Source organism: Podarcis vaucheri (assembly GCF_965113315.1).
Source record: "Podarcis vaucheri genome assembly, chromosome: 7".
Lineage (NCBI taxonomy): Eukaryota > Metazoa > Chordata > Lepidosauria > Squamata > Lacertidae > Podarcis > Podarcis vaucheri.
The window spans coordinates 67,660,949-67,688,692 of record NC_138765.1 but is presented as its reverse complement, the minus strand read 5'-3'; the positions used below and the strand labels follow the sequence as shown (position 1 = coordinate 67,688,692).

The window sequence follows — 27,744 nt, the reverse complement described above, 5'->3', positions numbered from 1 at the left end:
CTAATCCGCTAAGCCGCTAATGGGCTTGCTTCGCAAGACGAAAAAACCGCAAGATGAAGAGACTCGCGGAACGGATTCTTTTCGTCTTGCGAGGCACCACTGTATATGGTTTTCTGAACACACACCACACTGAAAAGAGTCTGCTATGCCATACATGAACATTTTTGTTCAGAAAGACTGCGAGTGCAGGTTCAGCACAAGAGAAGCTCTGTTTCCTGATCCGCCTCCTTGGCTGACTTGCGAGGTCCTGGCGGCTGCGGGGGACTCTCAGGTCGGCCTTTCTGCTTGCTCCTGTAATATTCTTTCGATTTCAGCAGGGAGTCCTCTGCGGCTGGGCTGAGAATCTGGCTTTCTGCTTTGGGCTCCGAGGCTCCTTCTCGTTCCTCAAGGCCGCTGCACAAATCAGGCCTCAGATAGAAGAGAAAAATAACAGTGGGTGGAAGGAATGGTCTAGGAAATCATAACAAGCCCTAGCTTTTCTATCACTAAATAAATGCCAAGCTTTTTTTAACTAAGTAAACTGCTGGAGGATAGCCCTATCGAAGGCTAGTAGCTCTGATAGCTTAATGGAACCTGTCTGTTCTTGCGCAGTCTACCAGTTTCTGGGGGACCAGCTTGTAGAATTTGCAGAAGCATCTGGATGGATGTTACTGGACATAGGATTCTGGACAAGGCAGCCTTTAGTCTGCCCAGCAGGTTCATAAGAAGTTTAGAAGAGTTTGATAGAGTCTAGACCAGGCTTCCTCAAACTTGGTCCTCCAGATGTTTTGAGACTACAGTTCCCATCATCCCTGACCACTGGTCCTGCTAGCTAGGGATCATGGGAGTTGTAGGCCAAAAACATATGGAGGGCCAAGTTTGAGGAAGCCTGGTCTAGACCAATGGCCCATCCAGTCCAGCATCCTGTTTTCACGGTCACCAACCAGGTGCCCCAGTGGGAATCCTGCAAGCGGGATCTGAGTCCAAGAGCCCTCTCCCCTCCTGTGGCTTCTAGCAACTGGTATTCAGAAGCATTGCTGCCTCCAGCTGTGGAGGCAAAGCATGACCATCGTGACTAGTAGCCCTTGATAGCCCTCTCCTCCATGAATTTGTCTCTTTAACACTGAATCATGAAACTGTTAGTGCTTCCCTTTGAAACCAGCCTCTTAGATCAAGTATTTTCCCTCCCAAGCGATCACTGATGGCTGACTGACCAGGTCACTTAGTTAATCTGCATCCCCTGAGGAGTGGCCACTTGGAAAACAACAGATTGAATCTTCACCTTTTTGCCCCTATAGTATTGTGGCATCAACATAGAACCAAACTTCTTTGCTACCTGAAATGGATCAGATACCTGTGCTGGACGTCAGCAGCCTCTGGGCTCTCATCGTATATTTTCAGCAAGCTCTCTGGCTGGCCATTCCTCTCCTCCTTTGTGTCCTGTAACCTGAAGGGATATTTGGGCTGAGTTGGGGGCTTTGGCATGGGGGAAGCTGACTCAAGAGATGTACCACAAATACCTGCTGATTAAAGCCGTACACCTTGACAGGGTTGGAGCAAAAGAAATTTCTGGAGGACAGAGGGTCCCTCCTCCCTCACAGAGTCACAAGGCTTGAGCATCCCTCTGCCAGACTACATATTCCTTTAGCTATGGGTGTTTTATGAAGCACAATGGGGATTTACAATTCAGGGGCCAAGTCATCTATGCCAACCAGCCGCAATGCAGGTATCGCAGCTCAAGCACCCCTGGCAGATGGCCATCCAACCTCTGCTTTTCAAACTTCCAATGAAGGAGATTCTACCACCTTCCAAGGTTGTCCCTGTCACTGCTGAATGGCTTCCTAATGTTTAATCAAATTAATGTTTAATTCCTTGTCACTTGAATCTATTGGTTCCGATCCTCCCCTCTGGAGATAAGGCAGTGGAGGTTTTTGAAGACAAACTTGTGCAGGATCTGGGAGCGGAGCAGGAAAGCAGCAGTGGACCGGGCTCTCGGCTTCCTCACCTGGGCTCCAGCCGCTCCTTTACTTTGGCGATGGAGTGGACATAAGGGGCGATCTGCTTGGTGATGGTTGTCAGGTAGCTGTTCTCCTGCTTGAGCTGCAACAGATCATGGAGCTGTGCTGCACGAGAAGGAAGTCTGGCGTTAAGTCAGTCAAGCCCAAAGGATTGGCCCTTTCACACAATAAGCATAGGTACACAGAATCATAGAACTGTAGAGTTGGAAGGGACTCCCAAAGGCTCATGTAGACCAACCCCTTGCAGTGCAGGAATCACAGCTAAAGAATCCCTGGCAAGTGGCCATCCAACCTCTGCTTAAAAGCCTAGAGTCCACCACCTTCTGGGGGAGTCCGTTCCACTGTCAAATGGCTCTTACTGTCAGAAAGTCCTTCCTGATGTTTATTTGGCATCTCCTTTGTTGTCACTAGAATCCATTGGTTTGGGTCCTGTCCTCTGGGGCAGCAGAAAACAAGCTAGCTCCATCTTCCATGTGACAACCCTTCAGCTATTTGAAGATGGCTATCATATCTCCTCTCGCTCTCCCGGCTAAACATACCCAAATTTGTCAGCTGTTCCTCACAAGGTTTGGTTTCCAGACCCTTGATCATCTTTGTTGGCCTCCTTTGCCCACCTTGCAGTTTGTAAATATGCTTCTTAAACTGTGAGGCCGAGAATTGGATGCAGGACTCCAGGTGTGGTCTGACCAAGGCAGAATAGAGCTCCGGCCTAGACTTGCATTAGCTTTTTTTTGCTTTTTTTTTTGCCGCTGCATCACACTGTTGACTCAAGTTAAGCTTGTGGTTCTCCATACACAAATTCAAAACCTTATGCGACATGGCTACGTTTCTAAATAAGAGGCATGGAGTCATTCTTTTCTGAAAAGTGTACTTGGCCTTCTTACATGGAAGTTCTTTTCCCATCCATAGATGTACAGAGTAATAATTAATGGTTTGTATTTCAGAGAGGAGGAAACGGTGGCACTCTGCACATGTGCAATGGCACACCTTCCTACATAAGAGCTATACAAGTCCTTATTATACCTACAGCAAGGTATAATACTGCAGCCCTACCAAGTCAAAAAGGTTACCAGCTACCACTGATCGGTGGGGTTGGATGGCTTCAGAGAAGTTCATTCTGTGCTCACCTTCATAAATCTCTTGCTCATTTGCCACTCGCTGATAGGTTTCTTCCCAGGTCTGCAAAACACAAAGTCCGAGTTATCAGCACATGCTCCTCAAGCGGGGGGATTTTGTGCATGCGTGTGTATTGTGACTGCATAGTTGCTGGAGGACTCTGCAGCCTGAGAAAGTCAGCGTACCTCTTCAAACACGCTCCGCATCATCTCCACAGAGGAATATTCCGAAGCAATCTGCACGTCCATCTGCAGCGACTTCTGCAGGATCTCACTCATGATCTCCGTCTTGATGAGGGAATGGTGCTTGGTGAGGTCGCGGTGCAGCTCCTGCACCTGATCCTTCAAGTTCTGAATCTCTATTTGAAGGGCCTGCAGCAACACGGGGGGAAAGGAAGCAAGTTTGAAAGGCTCCAGTTGGCGAGGCGGAAGGGTCAGTAATAGAATGCTGAAAACTTCCTTTTTGCCAAACTTACTATTTTTTTATTTGTAAAAAATATTTCTATACCACTCTATCAGAAAAACATATATGAGATGTTTGCAACAATACTAAACCTGAAAGCAAACATTAATTGCTAAAAACAAACATCAGCAACTGATGTTTGTTTTTGGCTTTTTATGCTTTTAACGTTCGCTTTCATTAATACCAGTGAAGAGAGGTATACAAATTTAATTAATAATAATTGCGGAAGAATGCATTCTTAAGTGCCGGCATAGGCTTGGCGGAACAGAAAAGTTTTCAACAGGCATTTAAAAGTTGGCACAGAATCTGAATCTAGTGACAGAATGTTCCACAGGTCTGGGTTGATGGCTCTAAAGGCTCAGTTCCTTGTTGTGGTCAAAGGAGCCTCACCAACTCGAGGAACAACCAACAATACTCTTGCAAATGATCTCAGTGATCAAGCTGGGGATATACGGGTTCAGGCATTCCCTGAAGCACCCTAGACCCAAGTTGTTCAGGGCTTTGTTAATTAACACAAGGACCTTGAACCTGGCTCAGTAGTAGATGGGCAGGCACAGCTGGTGCCCCATGTTCTCAGCCAGAAGCTCCCATCAGCAATCTGGCCACTGCATTCTGCAGCAGCCGAAGCTTCCAAACCAGACACAAAGGCAGCCCCATATAAAGCACATTGCAGTAATCCAGACTCGAGGTCACCAAAGCATGGACTATAGTGGTCAGGCTATAATGCTCCTGTCTTCTTATTTTGCATTCATGTGTGTGTGTGTGTGTGCGCGTGCAAAACCACACATTCATTGGCTGGGCCTGCTGATTCATCTTGACGTGCTCTGTTGCAAGGCTAAACAGCATCTCCAGTAGCAGTGCTGGCTTGCTCCCGCAAGTGCCCAGGCCCACGCACCATCACCAGGGACAGAGCGAGAGCAGCCTTTCCCTTGCCCAGCCATCCTTACCCGATACATGTTCTCGTAGTTGCGGCAATGCTCGGTGAAGGGTGTCTCTCCACCTTCAGCCAGGAGCACCTTGGTGCTTATGTACCGGTGCATGGTGGGCTTCCGGACTAGGGAGCCCGCCAGGGACATCTTTTCGCAGGTAGAGGGGCAGCCAGACACGAGGAGGGTCTTGGAGCAGGGACCTCCGGACATCCTGGAGGAAGAAGATGGAGCCAGCTGAAGAGAGGAGGAGTCCCTAAGTGAGAGGCTCCAGAAGGGAATGGCTTTCGATCTCAGCACTCATCATCAGGTGTGTTGCTTAAGGGTAAACAAAGTGTGTTGGACGATGTGCCAAGGCTGCTTCTGCAGCAGGTATGTGTTGTAAGGGAAAAAACAACCCTGTCCAGGGTTGTAAAGACTGCGGAGAGAATAATTGGGTGCACTCTTCCCACCTTGGATCAAATCTATGCTTCCAGGTGCCATAAGAAAGCTGCAGAGATAGCGCAGGATGGTGCGCACCCTGGAAATGATCTCTTTCAGCTTCTGCCTTCTGGAAGAAGGTACAGGGTTATAAAGACTAGGATTAGCCGTCTGAGAAACAGTTTCTATCCAAATGCGATTTCGGTTTTAAACGCAGTGTAAGGAGTCTTTATGGGAGTATGTTGTATTTAATTATGGGGTGTCAGAGTTTTTAGGGGGCTAACCAGGCTGAGATAGGTGGGATAGCAGGCTTGTTGCTTTTTGAATGTCTTACGTAGATTTTTTTTCAATTTTGTTGTTCTGTATGGGACAATGACAATAAAGATTATTGCAGCTATCATAAGGCTGTAAGAAGAGCCTTTTTGTTTCAGGCCGATGGCCTATCTGGTCCAGCATCCTGTTCACATAGTGGCCAACCAGATGCTTGTAAGAAACCAGCAAGCAGGACCCAAGCCCAAGAGCACTTTCCCATCTTGTGGCTTCTAGCAACTGGTATTCAGAAACATCACTGCCTCTGTCCATGAAGTCAGAGCATAGCCATCATGGCTAGTAGCTATTGATAGCCGCCTCCTCCATGAATTTGTCTAATCCTCTCTTACAGCCATCTAAGTTGGTGGCCCCCTGTGGGAGGGAGTTCCACAGTTTAGCTCTGTGCTGTGAATTAGGACTTCCTTTTATCTGTCCTGCATCTTCTAACATTCAGCTTCACTGGGATGTCCACAGGTTCCTATGGTTATAAGAGGGAGAGGAAAACGTTCCTCCATTCACTTCCTCCAGGCCACGCATTATTTTATAAGCTTTGATTATGTCGCCTGTTGTAGGATGGATGGTCTGCACACGTGTCAGTTTTGGGCAGTAGCCACACGACGTCATTGTCAAAATCCCAGCCCAAATCCCATCACCAACACCAGTTAATCCAGAGTTATTTTTTCCAAGGAAAATCTGATGGGAGTTAAAAACAAAAGGAAGCTATTGCCGATGACCAAGGCTGGTTCCAGACAGGGGTTTCATATAGCAAACAAGCCGGCAGATATCACAAGCAGGTCACTGGCAAACAGTAATTTTTCCAAGAAAATGTAAATCTGGGTTAAATGGTAGATAGGTAGCCGTGTTGGTCTGCCATAGTCAAAATAAAAAAATTCCTTCCAGTAGCACCTTAAAGACCAACTAAGTTAGTTCTTGGTATGAGCTTTCGTGTGCATGCACACTTCTTCAGATAAATGGGTCGAGTCTGTGAGCAATACAAACTGGCTTTTGGATGCCAACGGTGTTTTGACACTTGGGAAAATGTGCATGCATCCCATAATAAACACCACTGTGAAGCAACACCCTTTGCGGTATCTCAGCAGCCCCTTTGCATTATCGCAGTACTGGATTTGAAATTGTTTTTCATATATGTTACTGTGTTGACCTTTTTTAAAAAAAGAAAGAAAGAAAGAAAGAAAAAGAAAGAAAGAAAGAAAGAAAGAAAGAAAGAAAGAAAGAAAGAAAGACATGCAGTGATTTTAAAGCTGTTTTTAAATATGCAATGTATTTCATGTATGTTTTTATTGGATTGCAAAATGGCTTTGATAGGCTGCACAGAGAGCAATATATAAATGAAATTAATCATTATCACACACATACTCAACACACACACACACCCCTACCTGGAAGCGTCATGAGTCAAAGACTGGTCCATCTCCACCAGTAAAGGACTATCTGCCAATTAATTGTGATGTAACAAACCCTCCACCCACAACCAAATTAAAAAGAGCCCAGCTGCAGCCTGACAGTCCTTCCCACTGACTCATCCTGCAGCCAAGACAGATGCTCAGATCGCCACTTACGGATCAGAAGGTTCATCCAGACCGGCAGATGGGGACTCCCTGCAGATTCCGCTTGGCCTTTCCCCTCAGCCGGGCACTTGGCACTCCCAGTCCAATGCTCTCAGCCTCAGTTTCCCTTTGGAGGGAAAGGGGATCCTGAAGACCCCCAGCCCAACCCATCACTTTGCCCCCAGTGCTTTGGGAGAGGGCCGTCCCTGCCTGCACAGCAATCAGCTGCACTAGAGCAGAGGGGCCTGTGATGTCAATGGTCCTAAATATATCCAGTGCCAGGGAAATGTGCTTTGCAGAGTTCTCTGAAATTCTGATAAAAATAGGGATGGGCAAACTGCTAGCCAGGCAGGCTGGGATGTGTGCAAGGATCCACTGGGTTTGCCATCTGCTTCTCAAGTAGGTTGGGGCATGAAGGTGGTCAGGCAGACAAAGGCAACAGGCACGCTAGCTGAGCGCCAAAAGCAAGGTGCATTGGGGTGTTGCTGTTTTCTAGGGCTCTCAGCCATTCCAGACCTAAGTACTGTAGTTGTAATAGGATGTTTTGATACTTGGGGGAGGCTCCTCAGCTGACACCACTTGCCCCATTCCAGGAATCAGTGGTGGGTGGTGCTGTGGGTTAAACCACTGAGCCTAGGACTTGCCGATCAGAAGGTCGGCGGTTCAGAACCCCGCGATGGGGTGAGCTCCTGTTGCTCGGTCCCTGCTCCTGCCAACCTAGCAGTTCGAAAGCACGTCAAAGTGCAAGTAGATAAATAGGTACCACTCCGGCTGGAAGGTAAACATCGTTTCCGTGCGATGCTCTGGTTCGCCAGAAGCGGCTTAGTCATGCTGGCCAAATGAACTAGAAGCTGTCTGCCAGCTCCCTCGGCCAGTAAAGGGAGATGAGTGCCGCAACCCCAGAGTCGGCCACGACTGGACCTAATGGTCAGGAGTCCCTTTACCTTTACTCTGTTGCAGATAAGAACTTAAGGAAAAGCCCTGCTGGATGAGGACCATGGCCCATCTAGTCCAGCATCCTGTTCTCACAGTGGCCAATCAGATGCCTGTAGGAAACCAGCAAGCAGGATCCGAACACAAGAGCAGCACTCTCCCCTCCTGGGGCTTCCAGCAACTTTTGTTCAGGGCAGAGCCCCCCTGGCCAGTAGCCATCACTAGCCCATCTCCTCCATGAATTTGTTTGCCAAATCCTCTTGTAATAGTACCCAAGTTGGTGGCCATCACTGCCTCCAGTGGGAGAGAGTTCCGTAGTTTAACTGCTGGAATTCCAAAATTCTTATCACTCAGGTAGACTGTTCCTGCCTGGAGGCTGCTGTATGGTGCAAACAGACTGTTGGCTGTGGCTGTCACACCAGTCTCCCATCCCCCCCTCCCAAACTAGCAGCCCTCAAATGCTTGTTTGCACAGCAAGGACCAGGACTTCAAATGCACGAACATGCAAAGATGGAGGTCACTTATTTGCCTTCAGTTATGTTAACTGACCAAAACGTTTCCTTTCTTTTCTTCTTTTTTTAAGCTGACAGAGGTGTAACAGTTTAAGTCTCTTGCAGCAGAAACAAGGCTGCAGTGAAGCGAACATGCTTATGGAATCCCTTCGATGAAAGCCACAATAAATGTATTAGCTTATCCCCGCCTAAGAATATTCTTACTAAAAAGTTTGATTTTGCAGTGCAGCTGGTTGCAGAAGAGCTACACCAACTCCAAATGCATTCAGCAACGTTTGGAGATGCAGTGTGTGTGTAAGGCAAGCAAATGAAATCGTTTGCCAGAACAGAAAGGATTATTTTCAAGCAAGTCTACACTAGATGGGCAAATAGGTCCGTTTCAGTTTCTCTTAGTTTCTCATCTTTCTAATTTTTTGGTTTTCTACAATTCCACATCAGTTTACTAAAAAAAAAAAAAAAAAGGCCTCAAAAAAAATAATCAGCACTTTGGTGCAAATTTCTCCTTATATGCGCCTGCTTCTCTGCAATGTTTGCAGAGCAGTTTCCCCTAATATAATGCATTTTTGCATGTTATTTTTACAAATATTTGCATTTTAATGCATACTTGTAATGCCTGCTGGAGAATGGCAAAATTCAAAGGATGTTTCACAAAGTGAGAAATCAGCAGATAAATTTGCATCTAAATGCAAACAATTTTCTGCCCCATCCCTGGAGCCTCTTTGCTACAATTGCCGGAGCTAGTTTCCTTGCTCCACATCCCAAAGAAACAGAAACAGTGTTCTTCACTTTCCTATGTTCGACCGGGTGCCAGCTGCACTGGGACTCTCTGACACAACAGCCTCCCAACCAGCCAGCTTGGCTTCCTGGAACTGGCACTGCCAGCCCATCTGATCTGCTTGCTAATCAGGACAGCTCTTTTTGTCTCCAAGGGTGCCTGGTGCCCAGCTCAAAGGCCGGCAAGAGAAATTTGGGCTTCAAAATCTCTCCAACCCGTATTCAGCTTTGCATAATCCACCTTTGTTTTAAAATACTTCACTGTATTTCCCTCCTCACAGATCCCCCAACGTTGTGTCCTCCAGGAGTTTTGGACTACAACTCCCATCAGCCATTGCCTGTGTTTGCTGGCACTGGATGATGGGACTCGTAGTCCGAAACATCTGGGGAAGGTTGCCACAGATGAAGCAGGGCTCGGGAGCAGCTTACATGTTACTGTTGCTCATCCCAGGTCCGATGCCCGCTCCATTCACCACCACGGAGCGACGGGGCGCTAGAAGCAGCAGGGGCTCCAGGCAGTGGGCAAACTCAGCTCTGTATTCCGTGTTGATCTGGAAGGGAAACCAATTAAGACGGGTCATCATTCTGAAAGCACCCAGGGTTGCAAGCCTTCTCCTGCACGTGGATATAAGAGGACTGTCTGGACAGGACTACGTGCCAAGGTAAACACGAGGCCACCGTAGTCCATGCTCTGGCAACTTCCAGATTGGATTACTGCAATGCACTCTACTTGGGGCTGCCCTTGAAGGCGACACGGAAACTTCAAGTGGTCCAAAATGCAGTGGTCAGATTACTGGCTAAGGTTCTGTTTGGATCTCAATATAACCCCTGTTTAAAAACAAATGCACTGCTTGCCAGTTGGTTGCCAGGCCCAATTCAAGGTGCTCACATTGGTTTAAAGCTACATGACTCAGAAATATCTCAAAGATGTGCCTCCTTCCTTGCAATCCTTCTATAGTCTGCATTTGGCAGAGGGGCCCTTTTGATAGTTATTTCACTCTCAGAGGTTTGTGGAAAGGGGGTGCAATCCAGGAGAGGGTTTTGTCTGTGAAGACACACCTATGGTGTCTAGGCAGCCTCATCTTTGTCTCCCGCAAAACTCTGGAAAGCCTCAGGTACAGAACCTGGAGTTAAAGCAAACACCCAAATTTGGCTTTGCAGGTGTGCCGTTAGACCTCATGGTGCAGACTATGGTGGGTGAACATTTGCTCAAATGCTCTCTGGGTGCCTGGAGTTGCTGGGTTGGCTCAGCAGGGAAGAGCAGAAACTTGTACCTTGCTCGTCTGGGAGGGCCTCAGTCGATGGGGCAGCTTGACGATTTTTTGCAGCCTCTCCATCAGTTGCTGAAAATGGAATTGAGGATAATTTGGTCAGTTCTATAAAATGCCGCCCTCCGTTGTGAAAGCAGTCCCTGTCCCGTGACTGTTTCTGGTCAAGAACAAGAACCACCTGGCCATCTGTCAGGGATTCTTTAGCTGTGATTTTTGCATTGCAGGAAGCTGGACTAGATGCGGCCCCTTCCAACTCTACAGTTCTATGATCTCCTTAGCTGCTTCTTTCTTTCTAACTGCTCTCAAAACACCAGAGTCCTTGACATAATCCCTGTGCCCCCAAACTCTGCTGTTGCTGTGTCTAAACAGCTGAATTAAATGTACCTTCTTCTCCCCTGATCCCCAAGCTACCATTTTCTTCCTTGTCTTCCCTGTGTCAAAGTTTGGTTTGTAAACTCCTTGGGGCAGGGCTCTATCCTCTTTTTCTTGATGGAAGTACAAAGATTCATAACCATCAGGTGCTTCTGAGCATCTGCAAAGTACTTTTCTTGCCCTGGAAACTCACAAGAAGGGCTTTGCGCCTCATCTGAGTACCCACAGAAGCAGCTGTGATAAGGGGGTGGTATTTGAATTTGGGGTGATGACTTACATAGCCTAAATCAAGGAATTCAGCCTTGTTTGCAGAGCTGAGGAAAGCAGAGCACGTCACCAGGTGGACCTGAAGAGGAGAGGAAAGGAAACATGACCGCTGTGCAAATACCAAAACTATGAGTACTTGGAGCAGAGGCACCGAGAGGGTCTCTGAGCATGTGCAAAGGGCGTTTCTCTCACCACTGAGTAGGCTATATATGCCTCCTCCCCTCTGGGGTGGGGAGACAGGGTTCCCTCACCTTAGACTGCTTGGCTTCCATGAAGACCTAAACCTCACTCAATTTCGGTGTCACTCCAACCACAACCTGCCATTCTACGTTTTATCTCATGAGACTTCCAAGTGCCTCCAAACTCTGGCAAAACTTGACATATAATTTTAGGAAACGAGGGTGATGGTACCTTACCTGACCTTGAAGGATAGGGTGCACCAGTGGCGTAGCGTGGGTTGTCAGCACCCGGGGCAAGGCAAGTAATTTGCACCCCCTAACCCGTGGATTTGCGCCCCCTAACCTGTGGATTTGCGCCCCCTAACCCCCAGATGTTGTGCCCGGTGCGGCTGGCCCCCCCTGCACCCCCCACGCTACGCCACTGGGGTGCACTATAAATATAATGCAATGCAAATATAGAAAGTGGGATTCTCGTCTTCACCTCTGCCGTTCACATTGGGTGTATTTTTGTTTGTTTACTCAAATTTGCACCCTCCCCACCTCAAGCTCAAGGAAGCACCCATCGTTTTGTCCTCACAAGCACCCTGTGAGGTAAGCAGGGCTGAGATATGGTGACTGTGCCTGTTGAATTCTTGCCTGCCACATTACTGTTAAAGTGCAGAGAGCCTTCCTTTTTTGAGGGTGGGGGGAGAAATGGCCGACCCCCCCGACTCAGGTGCTTTACCTGTAGGGTGGGCAGCAAAGATGCCAAGTGTGCTAGCTGTTCCTTGAAAGCTTTTTCCTTTTCTTCATACTGGCTGTAAATGACAAAACATAAAATAATGATCCTATTATAAGGCTGCTTATGCACAAAATGAGAGAGCTCCACAGTTAGGGAGGTGGGAATGAACCTGAAATGTGCTAGCTGATGATATTTAAAATGCATCTGAGGCAGCCAGAGAAACTTCCATACGTTTTAATAAAAGGTAAAGGGACCCCTGACCATTAGGTCCAGTCGTGGCCGACTCTGGGGTTGCGGCACTCATCTCGCTTTACTGGCCGAGGGAGCCAGTGTACAGCTTCCAGGTCATGTGGTCAGCATGACTAAGCCACTTTCTGGTGAGGAAACGCCATTTACCTTCCTGCCAGAGTGGTACCTATTTATCTACTTGCACTTCATCCTTTCGAACTGCTAGGTTGGCAGGAGCTGGGACCGAGCAACAGGAGCTCACCCCGTCGCGAGGATTCAAACTGCTGACCTTCTGATCGGCAAGTCCTAGGCTCAGTGGTTTAGACCACAGCGCCACCCGCATCCCGCTGTGACAATAGACCTCCATAAAAAGAGCCCTGCTGGATCAAGCCAAAGGCCTGTCAAGTCCTGTTCTCACAGAGGTCAACCTCCTGTGGGAGGGAGTTCCAAAGTTTAACTACGTGCTGCATGAAGAAGTCCTTTCTTTTTATCTGTCCTGAATAAATCCTTCACAACACATGAGCAAGGTCTGTGTGGGTTTTTGTCACTATACTAAAGTTTTGTTTGGATAAGCCCCAAGGCACTTCTGAATCTTTTCTGCCAACGGGGAAAAAACCAGACAAGACATGTAGCAAGGAGTTTGAGCATGGGACCACTTTTACCTCTGAACGACTTTCAAAAGCATCTTCTTCCGCTCTGCCAATTTCTCCTGTGGAAAAGAGAGAGAGAGAGAGAGAGAGAGAGAGAGAGAGAGAGAGAGAGAGAGAGATGGACTGTTCCTCACCTCAAGCACTAGGCAGCCTCCCTCCTTCCACCACAACTGGGCTTCTAGGGGGTAGGTTGCTGCCTCAGAGAGCGCCCCCTGCAGGCAGACTCAAGCACCAAGGCTGCAAGTGACCCTTCCCGGCCGCAATTCACCTGCATGCTGCTGAAGAGCGAGTTTATAGATGTCTCCTCCTCGTCTGCACTGTTGCGGACCTCCTCGATCATGGCTTTGAGGAGCACTATCGCCTCCCTGGTGGATGTCTGGAGCTCTTTCACAGCCTGAGTCGCAGGGCAGAAAAGGCGAGTGTTGAAAACCGCAGGCGTTATCAGTAGGGGAGCAGAGCAGACCCCACGGAAAGGACAAGATTAAGAATCATAGAATTGCAGCATCGGAAAAGAACCCCTCTAGTCCAACTCCCTGCAATGCAGGAATCACAGCTCAAGAATCCCCGACAATAGCTGCTCAACCTCTGCTTAAATATCTGCTTAAATATCTCCAATGAAGGAGAGTCTGCCGCCTTCTGACAGTCTGTCCCGTCATTTGAATCCATTGTTTTGGGTCCTACCAGGCCCCCGTCGGCCCCAGCTAGCACAGAGGGTGGAAGTTGTAGTCCAAAGCATCTGGGGGCACCAGGTTGGCAAAGGCTGATTCTACCCTCCCCCTTTAAAAATCAACTTACATCAAAGGTTACTAGACGTACATTCTGTTATTCAGAGCTCCTTCACCCAAATCTCAACCCAGAGCCCATTCACAAAACAGATGCCTTAAGTCTCCTAGCCAGGAAAAGCATTCACACAACTGTAAGTAAAGGTAAAGGTAAAGGGACCCCTGACCATTAGGTCCAGTCGTGACTGACTCTGGGGTTGCGCCGCTCATCTCGCTTTATTGGCCGAGGGAGCCAGCATACAGCTTCCAGGTCATGTGGCCAGCATGACTAAGCCACTTCTGGTGAACTAGAGCAGCGCACAGAAACGCCGTTTACCTTCCCGCTGGAGCGGTCCCTATTTATCTACTTGCACTTTGACGTGCTTTCGAACTGCTAGGTTGGCAGGAGCAGGGACTGAGCAACGGGAGCTCACCCCGTCGCGGGGATTCGAACTGCCGACCTTCTGATCGGCAAGTCCTAGGCTCTGTGGTTTAACCCACAGCACCACCCGTGTCCCTCACACAACTGTATCAGTTCCCAAATCCACACTTTCCAGAAACGTTGGACCACAATTCCCATCAGTCCCAGCAAGGACAGTGGGGTTGATGGGAGTTGTAATCTAAATCATCAGGTGAAGGCTGTCACCATCAAAAAACAGGGAAGTTGGGCCTGCTCCAAGATGATCTGGGAATAACCGTGACCAGATGATTCTGCTGGGGTTGCACTAAGATAAAGTGTCTCCCAGCCACAGCCCACCACCTCAGTGAAACCTCTTCAGTTTTTATACCCACCATCACGGCTTGGTCTAGCTTCTCACAGCCCTGCATATACGCAGTCTCAATATCGATGCAATGCGCTCGACTCTCCCTGGAGGAGGAAAGACCAGAGAAGGAGGTATCAGAGGGAAAGCGCTATGGCTCAGCGGTGGAGTATCTTGTTTTGCATGCAGAAGGCCCCGGGTTCATTCCCCAGCTCCAGAAGGTCTGGATATGTCCCCAATCTGTATTCTTGGACAGCTGCTACCAGTCAGTGTTGACAACACTGAGCTAAATGGACCAAAACTTGCTATTTAAGGAAGCTTCCAATATTAAGGAATATTAAGTCTTTGTCATCCACAACATGACCGCTTTCTTTCTTTCTTTTAAAAAAGCATATCCTGTGACAAGGAGTTCCACTGGCTCATTATGCACGTTATATAAATGCAGCAATGCTTCCTTTGCAGATGTGTGTGTCAAACCCATCAGGGTTCAGCAGGCAACTCTTAAGCTTTCATCTTTGGATGTTGTTGTTTTTTGTTTTTGTTTTTTTTTAATCATAATATTCATTTATCAGTTCCATTATCTCAGTTTGTTTTCCCCGAAATGCTTTTTCTCTCCCCCTTTTTTTACTTTGCCTTAAAACAAAACCAACCCAACAACATTAAGCATGCTTCCAGATGACCTGCTAATTGTGCATTTATCCTGATATGTTTGCAGGGAGGTTCCATGATCTTGTGTCAAAGGTAGTTCTTGTCCCACCCTTCCCATTTTCCTATCGCTTACTGGAAAAAAATCACAGTCTCTTGGGGAAGTGGGTTGGTTACACAAGTGCTCCTGATCAACTGTAGCTGTGCAGCCGGAATTTGCCAGTATGTGAATGAACTGCACTCCCCAGAAAGCAGCAACAAAAGTCTGGAGGCAGCCTTAAGAAGATATTTCCTGGGTTTTCCATTCTCTCAGGCTATTGTACCACCTGTTTTGCATCCTCCGATGCCTGGAATACCCTCCTAGATCCTGAATGTGGTGCCATTTCCCTCTTTTCACTTCTTCAACACCCCCACCCTGGTCCATGAAGTCTTCAACTTCTCCCCAGATGCACTGAAATTTAAATCTGCATTACAGCATATTTTGTCATTTACTGCTTTGTCCTTTCTCTGTTCTCTCCCTGCTATCAGTCTTTAGACCAAACTTTGGCAGCCTGGCTTAGGCTGATGGGAATTGCAGTTCAAAATATCTGGAGAACCCCTCTAGATGCTAAGCTCCACCTCGGAGCAGGGACCTCTCTTCCTGTCTCCTGCAAAAAGCCATGCCCATCGATAGCTCGTGATGTAGATATGAAATAATAGCAACTCACACGGGCATGTCCCGAAAGCAGTTGATGCAGAGCATGGATTTTTTCTCTGTTGAGAACATGATGTAGAGTTCCTCGTGAAGTGCTGAAAGAGACACAGGTGTCACTTTTAAGCTTGAAATAATAAAAAAGAAATAGACAAAAAAGAAAAAACCTCCACCATCTTCTGAGGGAGTACATTCTACTATCAAACAGCCCTACTGAACCACCTCCTAGTGGTGTAGCAATAAAACTGCTGGTATGCTTGTGAAGCTAAGCAGGATCTGGTGTGGTTTCAAATTGGATGGGAGACCACCAATTACAATTAATGGAAGTTGATCTAATAAATAACTCTCAGGGTCCCTTCCAGCTGGACAATTCTTTAATTCTTTGACATGCCCTGTAAATAGAAACAGCTCTATTGAAAAGTTCTTAATGTTTATTCAGAATATCCTTCCCTGTAATTTGAATTCCTGTAATTTTGAAGAAGCAGCAGAAAACAAGCTTGCTCCATCTTCCATGTAATGGACCTTAGATATTTGAAGAAAAAACTACCCTATCCCCTCTCAATCTTCTCTTGGCTAAGCAAACCCAACTCCCTCGATCGTTTCTCCTAAAATTTGGTTTCCAGTGAGTTAAGGAAGGCTATGGGAAAGACACTTACAACATTTTTTGTGGATGTCTTTGATACGCTTGGTCAGGGAGACGATCTCGTGACGGGAGAACATTCTGGCTTTATGGGTCTCCTCGCGGCACTTGGAGCAGAGAGGCTGGTGGCAGGTATTGCAAAAATACATGGCGTCCAAGTCCTAGGGGAGGTGTGGGGTTAGAGGGCAAAGCTCTGGTTGGCATGCCTGGGCCACCACCACACACTGGCAGAACATTTTATTCAGTGGCAACAGTGGGTGTCCCAGGATGTGCACCACAGCATAGATTGCAACACAGGCAATTTTTAAAACAGCAGTTTGACAGTTTTTGACTGCTTCTCGTGAAAAGGCTGGAGAAATTCCATTTGAGCCTAACTAACTTGCACGGGTTAAACCACTGAGCCTAGGACTTGCCGATCAGAAGGTCGGTGGTTCGAATCCCCGTGACGGGGTGAGCTCCCGTTGCTTGGTCCCTGCTCCTGCCAACCTAGCAGTTCAAAAGCACATCAAAGTGCAAGTAGATAAATAGGTACCACTCCAGCGGGAAGGTAAAGGGTGTTTCCGTGCGCTGCTCTGGTTCGCCAGAAGCGGCTTAGTCATGCTGGCCACATGACCCGGAAGCTGTACGCCGGCCCCCTTGGCCAATAAAGTAAGATGAGTGCCGCAACCCCAGAGTCAGTCACGACTGGACCTAATGGTCAGGGGTCCCTTTACCTTTACCTAACTTGCACCTTCAGACAAAAACACAGATCTCCTTTCAAATTTCCACTTCTCTGAATTTCACAATGCAGTTCTCCAGCTAAGAAGCAAGTACAGAAATACTTGGACTAGGGGAAAGTGTGCATTAAAACATACCCTCCAAGATGCTGCAGAGGAAAATTGAGATGTGTGTCTTTTGGGGCCACGCTCTCATGGAAGCCAAAATGGGGCAACCCAGGATCCAATCAGAAGCCAGGATGGCTTCTGTAATTCCAGGATGTCCTGCTTAGTAGGACAGTTGAGCGGTATGTTTAAAATGCATATATTAAGTGAGATTAACATACAAAAATGCATTATATTTGGGAGAATGGCCTTGCAAAAAAAATGAGTATAGTTGTTGGCTATTTGCAGTTTAGTAGCACTGCAGAGAGCTTGCTGTGGAGACCATGCATTGAAAAGGGACTCAAAAATAACTTAAACAAGGTTTTAATAACAAAAACAAAAACTCCTTATACACTATACAACAACAAACCAGACCCAACCACCAACCCATCCCCCAGGGTGATGGGAGAGCTAGGTGCTGCTCCTTATATACTACACCCAATTGCTGACACAGCTTGATTAACACAACTCAGCAGCACCTGCTATGTTTCACAGCTGTAAGACTGGGTCTTGTTATTTGCTCTGGCCCTTGCTCTGGCCCCTTAAAGACATACACATCGGGTGGAACAATGATGAACCTTTACATTTAAAGAAACCATTCAACAATAGTATGCAGAATTGCTTACAGGCAGGTGTAGCATTAGAAGAAATGCACACTAAAAAGCTGATGAATTTTCAAGATAATATTTTTTTTTTTAAAAAAAATGGCACACTGGTGTGGAAATGTGGAGGACTAAACAAAGACTGGACAAAACTAGAAATGGAAAGAAAATGAAACGGGCAGATTTGCCCATTCCTAGTTCTGGCTGAATCCCACACACTGGTCTTGACCTTCAAAGGCCTTCTTTGCTGCCCTCTCTGCTTACCTGCTTTGTACTCTGCAGGTCACAATTTGCACACTGGACTTCCTCCTCACAATCACCAGAGCTGTCCACCAGGAACTTCAGGAGCCGGTCTTCTGGAGGGAGGCCATTCCCCCTGACAATGGACTGGTGGCTGCAGAAGGAAGACACAGGGAGAAAGAGGAAGCCCTGGGAAGGATGATTGTCAAAATAATACAGGAAGACTCATGCAAGGATGTTGAGATATGGTGCTTTATTGTCCTGGGCACTTTCTGCAACACAGAACTGTAAAGTTGGAAGGGATTCCAAGGGTCATCTATTCCAACCCACCGCAATGCAGGAATCACCGCTAAAAAGTTAATGACAGAATAATGTTGCATCCGTGGTGGATTTATTCTGCTCTGCGGTGCTTCCCAGTGCTACCGCATTACTGCCACCCAGAGGGAGACAAAGAAGCAAAACCCCCAGAATATTTGTTGTATTTAACATTATAGGACTTTAGCAGGAAGTTATGGGTTATGCACTGATTGGAAATGAAGCGGTGTGACTGTCCCAAAAATATATGCAGGTGTTGATCACATAGGACTGAGAGTAACTCGTCACGAATGCACAAGAAGAAGGGACCTTTGGATGAGCCCTCAGAGCTAAGTGGGTGGAAACAATCCCCATGGAACACAATGAAACTTGCTTCTCAGCAAACAGGTATAATAAGATCGATTTCCTTATGGACAGGAAAACCAGGTGTGTAAATGAACAAGCTTTAACTATTTTTATTTTTATTTTATTTTTATTTCATAACATGTAGACATGGCTTGATTGTTTAAAAACCCCTTGGAGTGTTTTACAAAAAGATAATGGGTGGGTTGCATTTGTCTCCCCCACCTGTTGCACGCCTTTGCCTGATTTGGCCAAGGCGCGCTTTCTTTCTCTCTCTCTCTCTTTCCCCCCTTCCTGCTGCCGAACTGCATTCCGCTGGAGCTAAAAGGGGAGACATTCAGCTCAGCAGCTGTTCACACCTGAAGCTCATTGTGTGATGGGAGGCTTCATGTTTCAGAGGCGCAGAGGCACAGAAGTGTGGATTTGCACCCTGGTTTCCAGTGGGGGGGGGAGGCAGGGGGGAAACAGACAAACTGACCCTGCTCTCCCCGAAAGTGGGGAAATGGGGCTCTTCTTAATGTTGAAGAGGACCCTAATAACCCCCTCCTATTTCCCAGTTTTTGTCCCTGGCGGTTAATCACAAAGCCTTGGATTCCTTTGGCAGCTACGGTCAAACCTGATATGGGTGTCTTACAACTGAAGACAAAGGCCAGGCATTAGCCTGGTCACGGCTTCCCTTTTTAGGAAGTCAATGCCTCATTCCTCTTCCGCTAATTCCCAAACTCTATTCCTGGCTCACACTAGTGAGAGATTTACTAGGGCCCTCCACAAGATATGTTTATTCAGCCAATGTTCTGGTTTGCTTGTGCAAAGTTGGCACGGAGGTTGGATGATGTTTATTGAACACCCGTTCTGATTTATTTGCCGGGAGATGACACAGGGAACATTTGTCCGGTGTGCATTTGCTTGTGGCGTATTCATACATTTCCCCCCATTGATCATTTGTTCACCCCACACTTTTCCGTGCATCTCCTGTTGCTTTCCAAACCACAAGGAAGTTTGATGCTTTTTTAAAGGGTGATTTGTTGCCCCAGGGATACAAAACCCTAAAGTTCTAGCACAATACTGCAAATTTGTACGTGTCTTGGTTTTGCCCTTGTAGAACTCAACAGAGAGGAGTATAGGGACAAAAGGTATATACCAGGGGTCAGCAACCTTTTTCAGCCGTGGACCAGTCCACTGTCCCTCAGACCATGTGGGGGGCTGGACTATATATTTTTTTTGGGGGGGAATTAATGAATTCCTATGCCCCACAAATAACCCAGAGATGCATTTTAAATAAAAGGGCACATTCTACTCATGTAAAAACACGCTGATTCCCGGACCATCCGCAGGCCGGATTGAGAAGGTGATTGGGCCCTTAGGTTGCCTACTCCGGTACATACAATGAGCTAGCTCTATCTGTCACTGAGCTCAACTTCTTCCTGTCTTTGGCTATTGCGCCACCTACTGTTGGACTCCTGGCTTTCTGCCCTACCAGTCCCAGTAAGCATTCAACATGACAGTACCAATGTCACTGCATAACATAATAATAATAATAATAATAATAATAAATTTTATTTATATCCCGCCCTCCCCAGCCGAAGCCGGGCTCAGGGCGGCTAACAACAATAAAACAGTACAAAGGTACAACATAAACAACATTCTAAAATCATTCATTATAAAAATTAATTAATTCAAGCCACTAGCAACCATTGGGCCAGAGCTCTGCGAAGATTGCCGAGGGAGGGAGTCAGGCTGTGCCCTGGCCAAAGGCCTGGTGGAACAGCTCTGTCTTGCAGGCCCTGCGGAAGGATGTCAAGTCCCGCAGGGCCCTGGTCTCTTGTGACAGAGTGTTCCACCAGATCGGAGCCACAGCCGAAAAAGCCCTGGCTCTAGTTGAGGCCAGCCTAACTTCTCTGTGGCCTGGGACCTTCAAGATGTTTTTATTTGAAGACCGTAGGTTTCTCTGTGGGGCATACCAGGAGAGGCGGTCCCGTAGGTACGAGGGTCCTAGGCCATATAGGGCTTTAAAGGTTAAAACCAGCACCTTAAACCTGATCCTGTACTCCACCGGGAGCCAGTGCAGCTGGTATAGCACCGGGTGAATGTGATCTCGCAGCGAAGACCTCGTAAGGAGTCTCGCTGCAGCATTCTGCACCCGCTGGAGTTTCTGGGTCAGTCTCAAGGGCAGCCCCACGTAGAGCGAGTTACAATAATCCAGTCTGGAGGTGACCGTCGCGTGGATCACAGTGGCTAGGTCAGGGCGAGAGAGGTAAGGAGCCAACTGCTTAGCTTGGCGGAGATGGAAAAATGCCGCCTTTGTTATAGCTGCAATCTGCGCCTCCATGGAAAGGGAGGTGTCGAAGATTACACCCAAACTCTTAACGGACGGTGCTGGCACTAATTGCGCCCCCGCAAGAGATGGGAGTTGCCCCCCCAATCCCATATCGCCCCGTCCCAGCCACAGGACCTCTGTCTTCGAAGGATTTAGCTTCAACCGGCTCCCACGTAACCATCCAGCCACAGCTTCCAAACATCTGGTCAGTGTGTCTGGGGCCGAGTCAGGATGGCCATCCATCAACAGATAGAGTTGGGTGTCATCGGCATACTGATGACAACCCAGCCCAAAACTCCGAACAAGCTGGGCGAGGGGGCGCATAAAGATGTTGAAAAGCATCGGGGAGAGTATCGCGCCCTGAGGTACTCCACACACCAAGGAGTGGCGCGATGACAATTCCCCCCCAAGCGCCACCCTCTGTCCCCGACCAGAGAGAAACGAGCGCAGCCATTGAAGGACTGCGCCCTGGATCCCCACGTCGGTAAGGCGGTGGTCCAAAAGTTCGTGATCGACCATGTCGAAAGCTGCTGATAGATCTAAAAGAATCAGCAGCCCTGACCCGCCTCGATCCAGCTGTCTACGAAGGTCATCTGTTAGGGCGACCAGAGCCGTCTCGGTCCCATGACCAGCGCGGAAGCCAGACTGGAATGGATCCAGAGCCAATGTTTCATCCAGAAACCCACCAAGCTGTTCAGCAACCGCTCTCTCAATCACCTTACCCAGGAACGGAAGATTCGAAACCGGGCGGTAATTGGATAGATCTAAAGGATCTAATGATGTTTTCTTTAAGAGCGGGCGCACCACTGCCTCCTTCAGTTCCCCTGGGAATGTCCCCGTGCCAAGGGACAAATTGATGATATTCCCCAGGGGGGCCCGCACCTCGTCTGGACACGCTCTAATCAGCCAAGACGGGCACGGGTCGAGAGGACAAGTGGTGGGCTTTCCAGCTCGGAGGAGTCTGTCCACATCGGCTGGGGATATCTGGTCGAAGTGGTCCAATACTGGACCCGAGGACAGTCGAGGGGCCTCCAGTTCCTTTATTGTATCCAAATTGGCAGGGAGGTCATGGCGGAGCGACAAGACCTTCTCCGCAAAAAAGCTCGCAAATGCCTCACAGCCGTGTGTCAATTTGTTATTTAAATTTGGCTGTCCCTCAAGGGACGTTAAAGACCTGATTATGCTAAATAATTGCGCTGGGCGAGAGCTAGCGGATGCAATGGAGGCCGAGAAGTATGACTTCTTAGCAGCCTTCACCGCCATCTCGTAGGTTTTCATAAAAGCCCTATAAGATGTTCTTGAGGCTCCGTCACGGGCACCCCGCCATACTCGCTCTAGCCGTCTGAGGTCCCGCTTCATTTTCCGAAGCTCCTCGGTAAACCAGGGAGCCCGGTTTCTGCGGGGTCGCAGAGGGCGCTTAGGTGCGATCTCATCGATGGCTGCCAGGAGCTGGGCATTCCAGCCCTCAACAAGCTCAGTCAATGAGTCGCCAGGGGGAGCAAGGTCCCGCAAGGCTTGGCGGAATCTCTCGGGGTCCATCAGCCTCTGCGGGCGAGCCCAAATTGGCTCGCCACCTAAGCAGGGTGGGGGTGGAAAGTCAATCCTGGCTTTCAGAGCGTAGTGATCAGACCATGGCACCTTCGTCGGAGGAGACATGATCACATCTATACCGACGCCAAAGATCAAATCCAGCGTGTGGCCTGCTTGATGTGTGGGGCCCGAAACAAACTGGGAGAGCCCTAGTGTCGCCATGGAAGACACCAGGTCCAGAGCCTGTGAGGAGGGAGTGGCATCGGCATGGATGTTGAAGTCCCCCAATACCAATAGGTTAGGGAACTCCAAGCCCCAGCCGGCCACCGCCTCCAGCAGGCCTGACAGGGTGGCTGCTGGTGCGCTAGGTGGCCGGTACACCAGCCAGACAGCCAAGCTCTCCTCGGAGCCCCACACTAGGCCAACACATTCGATGCCGGGGATCGATGGCGATGGTAGAGCCCTGAAAGGACAATCTTCCCGGATTAATAATGCCACCCCTCCCCCCCGGCCCACAGTTCGCGACTGGTGGAGGACAGAGAAACCCGGGGGCGCCATCTCTCGTAAGGTAACTGTTGCCCCTTCGCGCACCCAGGTCTCCGTCACACAAGCCAGGTCGACCCCCTGCAAGAGAAAGAAATCTCGCAGGGTGGCGGTTTTATTGCCTATAGACCTGGCATTGCACAGCACCAGTGACGGAGGTGAGTAATCCTTGCTCACCCTACCCTCGTCCCTCGGGATGGGGCGCAGATTGGAAAGGGTACGAGCGTATCCATATCTCGATCCCCTTCGCCTGTAACATCTGCCCCCACCGCCATACCTCCCTCGCCCCTCCACGGTAGCAATCCCAGGCCTCATAGTGGCCTCCATTGATGGCAATTAATATTATTCTTTCGCAGCCTAGAACAATAAAACCTTAAAACAGTAAAAACAAAAAACAAAAACAACCCAGAAAACAATACAACAATACAAACAAAAACTGCAAAAATTACAAATTCATCAAAATCTAACAAATTCCCCAGCCCACCCAAACATCCATCCCACCCCATATATAGAATCGAAAAGGAAAGGAAATATTAAAAACAAAAACAAAACAAAACATGTTAAAAAGGGCTCTGCACTCCTCCGGGTCCTCCTGGGCAGTAGCAGCATCAACACTGTACTATGCAACATAAACATCAAGGCAATAGTGGAAATAAAATTTCAATAATAATAAATGTGTAATAAAACAGATTTTCACAGCAGCATAAAACGAGAGAATTAGCAGCAGGTTTCTAAAATACAGACAATGCAGAGCAGTAGATGCAACGACCGGCTTGCTCACTGGGTCTCTCCTTCGCAAGCAAGGAAGAGGAGAGCAGCTGGTGATGATAGGGGTGAGGAGGAGGCAGACACACAAATGGAGGGGGTGCTCTAGAGGGGTCTTCCCATGGGCCCTACAAAACCTGCAGGCTGTGCCCATCTTGCATGTTTCTCCCAAAGATGCCCATATCCTGCTGATTGGATGGAAATCTGTAGTATCCGGATGGAAACTCGTTGGAAGGGCGCAAGGTCAGGGCAATGACTTATGCAGAGATGCAGTGGGCAGCCTCCTCTGTGGATAGAACCTTTGGGCTCACAGCACACCAACCTTTACTTATTTAATCCATTTCTCAAATTACTGTACAAGCATTTCTTGCAGCACACAAAGGGCTCCAAACTGGCACCAGGCTAGTGCAGAAGTACAATGACCCATCGGTAAAAAGGGCTGCTTATCCCATCGCCCAAATATCTCTGGACCGTAGGGAAGCAAGATGGTCCTTCCTTACCCACAAAGAGGGCACGTCAGGCGGCTCTCGATGGCACGGCCCCGTAGGCAGCTGGCGCAGAAGTTGTGGTAGCAGTCAAGGAGGCAGGGGTGTTCGTACTGTTCGTGGCAGAGGAAGCACACCAGCGGGTGGCAGTTGGCATTGTCCAGGTCGCAGAGGTTCTCCAAGGGGGAGAAAATCCCACCAGACATCTGGAAGGGTAGCGGCAAGAGAGGAGAAGGTTACTGGAGGGGCTAGAGGGGTGACAGGCCGCAGAACAAGAAGCAGCCCTTTTGAATTGCACAGGCAAAGAGTCCTGTGGAAGCAGAAAGGCGAAGAGCTCTGCGTGAGCTCAAAGCCTACACATCCCTTTTGCGAATTAAACATTGGCCTGTCAAGGTTATTAAAGAATCTCCCAAACATCTGAATGAATTTAGTCTAACCCCCTGCAATGCAGGAATCACAGCTTAAAGAAACCCTGACAGATGGCCACACACCTCTGCTTAAAAATTTCCAGTGGAGGGGAGTCCACTGCCTTCTGAAGTAGTCTGTTCTGTTCCACTGCTGAACAGCTATTACCACCAGAAAATCCTTCCTAATGTTTACTTTGGATCTCCTTTCTTGCAAGTTGAATCCATTGGTCTGGGTCCTGCCCCCTGGAGCAATTGATAGTCAAGGTGAGTTTTATTTCTGAATGGGAGGCCCACTCATAAACCTCTCTGCTTTTAGGGTATGTGGTTTTAACACTTGCATGCCCTCAGAGGAGCCCATCCTTAGTGTTTGTGCCGGAGTCATTGATTTGGGTATCCACCCAGGTTCAAAAGAAGCAATCCCAGAGCAGTGGCTCATGCAGAGATACGGCAGGCAGCATCCTGTGCTGCTAGGGTGCTTTGGGCTCAGAGGTGCTTTTAACAATTTCATTTTTTCTCACAGCACATTATGTGTTTTCTTGCAGCACACCACTGTCTATCGACACTGCACTATTAAAATATTGTATTCTCTAAGACCAGTAGAGACTGTGTGTATTTATAGCAAGTTACGTACGCATTTATAAGGATCACAAGTGCGTGTAAAGGCTTTCTATTGCTTGCTTCTGGCTAGAGGAAATGAGGTAGCAACTGAGACATATTTCCACTCTAGTAATCAAAGAGTGATTTAAAAGAAAAAACTATTTAAGCACATTGCTATCTATTTAAGCACATTGCACAAAACAGAATCCAAAGACCTTCCAGCTATCCCATTTTTTATCTCCGAAAACTTTAAAAGGTTGGGGAACCAGAAATCATATTTTAATTTCTGAAGAAAATATACTGAAAGGTGTTTGTGGTTTTGGTATACAGTACTTTGGAATGTTCATCTTTAGATTACAACGGTTTCATTGGCTCTACAGTGACCTCTGCTGGCAGAACCCAGAAATACAGTGGAATTGATACCAGCATGCCTGGTTGAAGATGTCATATTCACACACCTCCAGATTTTCTCCTCCACAGAGACAGAGAACAAAAGTGTGCAAACAATGTGTGAAAATTTTGCTTCTGTCCAGTTGCAAGTACACATTTGGGGAGCCAGGATGTCCTGCACTGTGGCTTCCATGTATAAATAGAGGCAATATTGACACTTGTGTACAGTTTTCACACATTACTGTACATACATGTTCATCCCCCCCCTCCGCCACCACCCATGTAAGGAAAACACAACCATGATCTGCTTTGTCTTAAGCTTTACAATTAATATGGATTAATGGGCTGCGAAGACCAGTGAAGGACGAACGGACAGCGAAAGGGTAATATTTCAAGAGTGGATGCCAATCCCTTCATTTCATTCTGAAACAGCTGTTTTGGGGGAAAGTCTTGAGGGCTTTGTGGATAGTGATTCATCATGTTCTGGATGCATGCTATTAAGCAAATTGAAAATACCAGAGCACTTCCTTTCCTACTAGGTCAGTTGTTCCCCAATCGCGTGGCAGAATGGCAACTTCACACTGAGGAATAAATAGATCTAAGGGAAACTCTATGAGCCATAGAGCCTGTATGAGTCCTTCCTACCTAGAATTTTTGTAAGTTTGGAGAATTCCACCCAGGAATTTAGCCATGCACCAAAATTAATGGACACAAATTAGTCTGAGGACATTGGTGACGGCCCTATGAATTCAGGCCTGCATCAGTTGAGTGGGTGTCATAATTACAATTATAAATGATCTCACCTCTGCCATGCTGTTCTTTTGGGTGGAGGGCAGAAACATCTTACCTTTTCTGGATTTCCTTCGGTCTTCTCCACTTTGCCCACTTCTGCAGTGATCAATTTGCTGCCTCCACTTGTTTCAGTTCAAAATTGCTGTAGCTTTCAGCCGACCAGTGTATAAGACAAATTACCACCTGTTTAGAATTGTAGTGACTTGAGGGAAAACGTGCCCTCCTGGACAAGAATTTCTGCTGAGACAATGGCAAAATACAGTCCTCCTTCTGAAAGATAGCAGGCAAATTTCAGGTGTGCACCCATGGCGTCGGAACAAATACGGACTTCAATAAATTCTTCTGCAGAAGCTCAGTAAGTACGGGTACTTTGGAGAAGACGGCGTGTCAAATTTGAAGAGGCAAAAAGTTCATCGGCTCTTGTATCCCATTTCCTGGGAAGTGCTAGAAAACTGTCTGCTCCCCCAGCTCCCTTGGGATTGTTTCTCTGGAAAGGCAGGTTAACTAAGAGGCAAGCGCAAATGTCTATCGACTGACGGTCTGCTTCCCTTCTCCAGCACGTCAAAATCTTTTCTCTCTCATTCGCCGCTGCTGTCAAGGTTCATTCAAGGTCAGATCAAGTGCCCATGTGATGGAAACAAAGCAAACTCCCTCCGTGTTTCAGAGGCCACAAGGATTAGCAAGTTGAATGGCCATTTCAAAGGAGTAAGACAGGTAGACACTATGCACTGTCACTGGTTATGGGTAGATCAGCCTTCTCCAAGCAGGTGCCCTCCAGACATAGCTGTCAACTTTCAGATTTGAAAATAAGGGATCAGCAGCCTCACCTGTCCTGGGGACAGACTACAGGATATCTAACAATCCAGGACAGCAGCGGGAAGCAGCGGGAAACGGCGCTAGAATAAGGGAATTTCCCACAAAAAAAGGGAAGGTTGACAGCTATGCCTCCAGATGCTGAACTACAAGTCCCATCAGTGCCACTGGTGCTGTTGGGAGTTGTAGTTCGACGTCTGGAAGTCACCAGGTTGGCGAAGGCTTACAATAGATGTTTCTTTTTTCCAGTCTTCAGTCCATGACATCTACACATATCCATTGGCAATATTTCCACATCAATTTCCAACCCACCCAGCCCCGCAAGTCCTTGGGAAAACCTGTCAGCATTGGTTTCTCCTGATATACACAATTTTTGTATCGATTTCTGCTGAATACGCACACTTTTCTTGCAAACAATTTTACCAATATTTGCAATTTTAAAGGCATGCTTATCACGACCCCCTAATATAAGCATCTTTATACACACATTTGAGAGTTGGAGAAGCACATTGCAAAATTTGGAAAAGTGTTAAATTCCAAGGA

General features: G+C 47.7%; 1 protein-coding gene across 2 annotated transcripts; it reads right to left on the bottom strand.

Annotated features, from left to right (window-relative positions):
* Nucleotides 1-108: 108 nt before the first annotated feature.
* On the bottom strand, nucleotides 109-27,095 carry RNF207 (ring finger protein 207). 2 transcript variants are annotated; one of them, XM_082230052.1, is made up of 18 exons: nucleotides 26,400-27,095; nucleotides 24,218-24,408; nucleotides 17,930-18,059; nucleotides 16,220-16,364; nucleotides 15,580-15,661; nucleotides 14,259-14,334; nucleotides 12,974-13,099; nucleotides 12,718-12,764; nucleotides 11,831-11,903; nucleotides 10,938-11,006; nucleotides 10,292-10,360; nucleotides 9,447-9,568; nucleotides 4,523-4,715; nucleotides 3,299-3,484; nucleotides 3,125-3,176; nucleotides 1,985-2,102; nucleotides 1,334-1,426; nucleotides 109-408 (listed from the first exon to the last, which is right to left on the bottom strand). In XM_082230052.1, the coding sequence occupies exons 1-18, from the start codon at nucleotides 26,436-26,438 to the stop codon at nucleotides 192-194; spliced, it is 2,028 nt and encodes a 675-aa protein (XP_082086178.1). In that variant the 5' UTR covers nucleotides 26,439-27,095; the 3' UTR covers nucleotides 109-191. The 2 variants fall into 2 exon arrangements, with proteins under 2 accessions (XP_082086178.1, XP_082086179.1); XM_082230053.1 differs by having other exon boundaries at nucleotides 26,444-27,093.
* Between the last annotated feature and the right edge of the window lie 649 nt (nucleotides 27,096-27,744).

What these genes read in the sequence shown, in the direction of transcription:
- RNF207 (XM_082230052.1), bottom strand. Translation starts at nt 26,438, where the DNA reads ATGTTTCTGCCCTCCACCCAAAAGAACAGCATGGCAGAG. An exon ending in AAAAGAACAGCATGGCAGAG is followed by an intron (nt 24,409 to 26,399) that starts GTGAGATCATTT and finishes CTACCCTTCCAG; the next exon opens with ATGTCTGGTGGGATTTTCTC. An exon ending in CTTTTGAAAGTCGTTCAGAG is followed by an intron (nt 11,904 to 12,717) that starts GTAAAAGTGGTC and finishes TGTCATTTACAG; the next exon opens with CCAGTATGAAGAAAAGGAAA.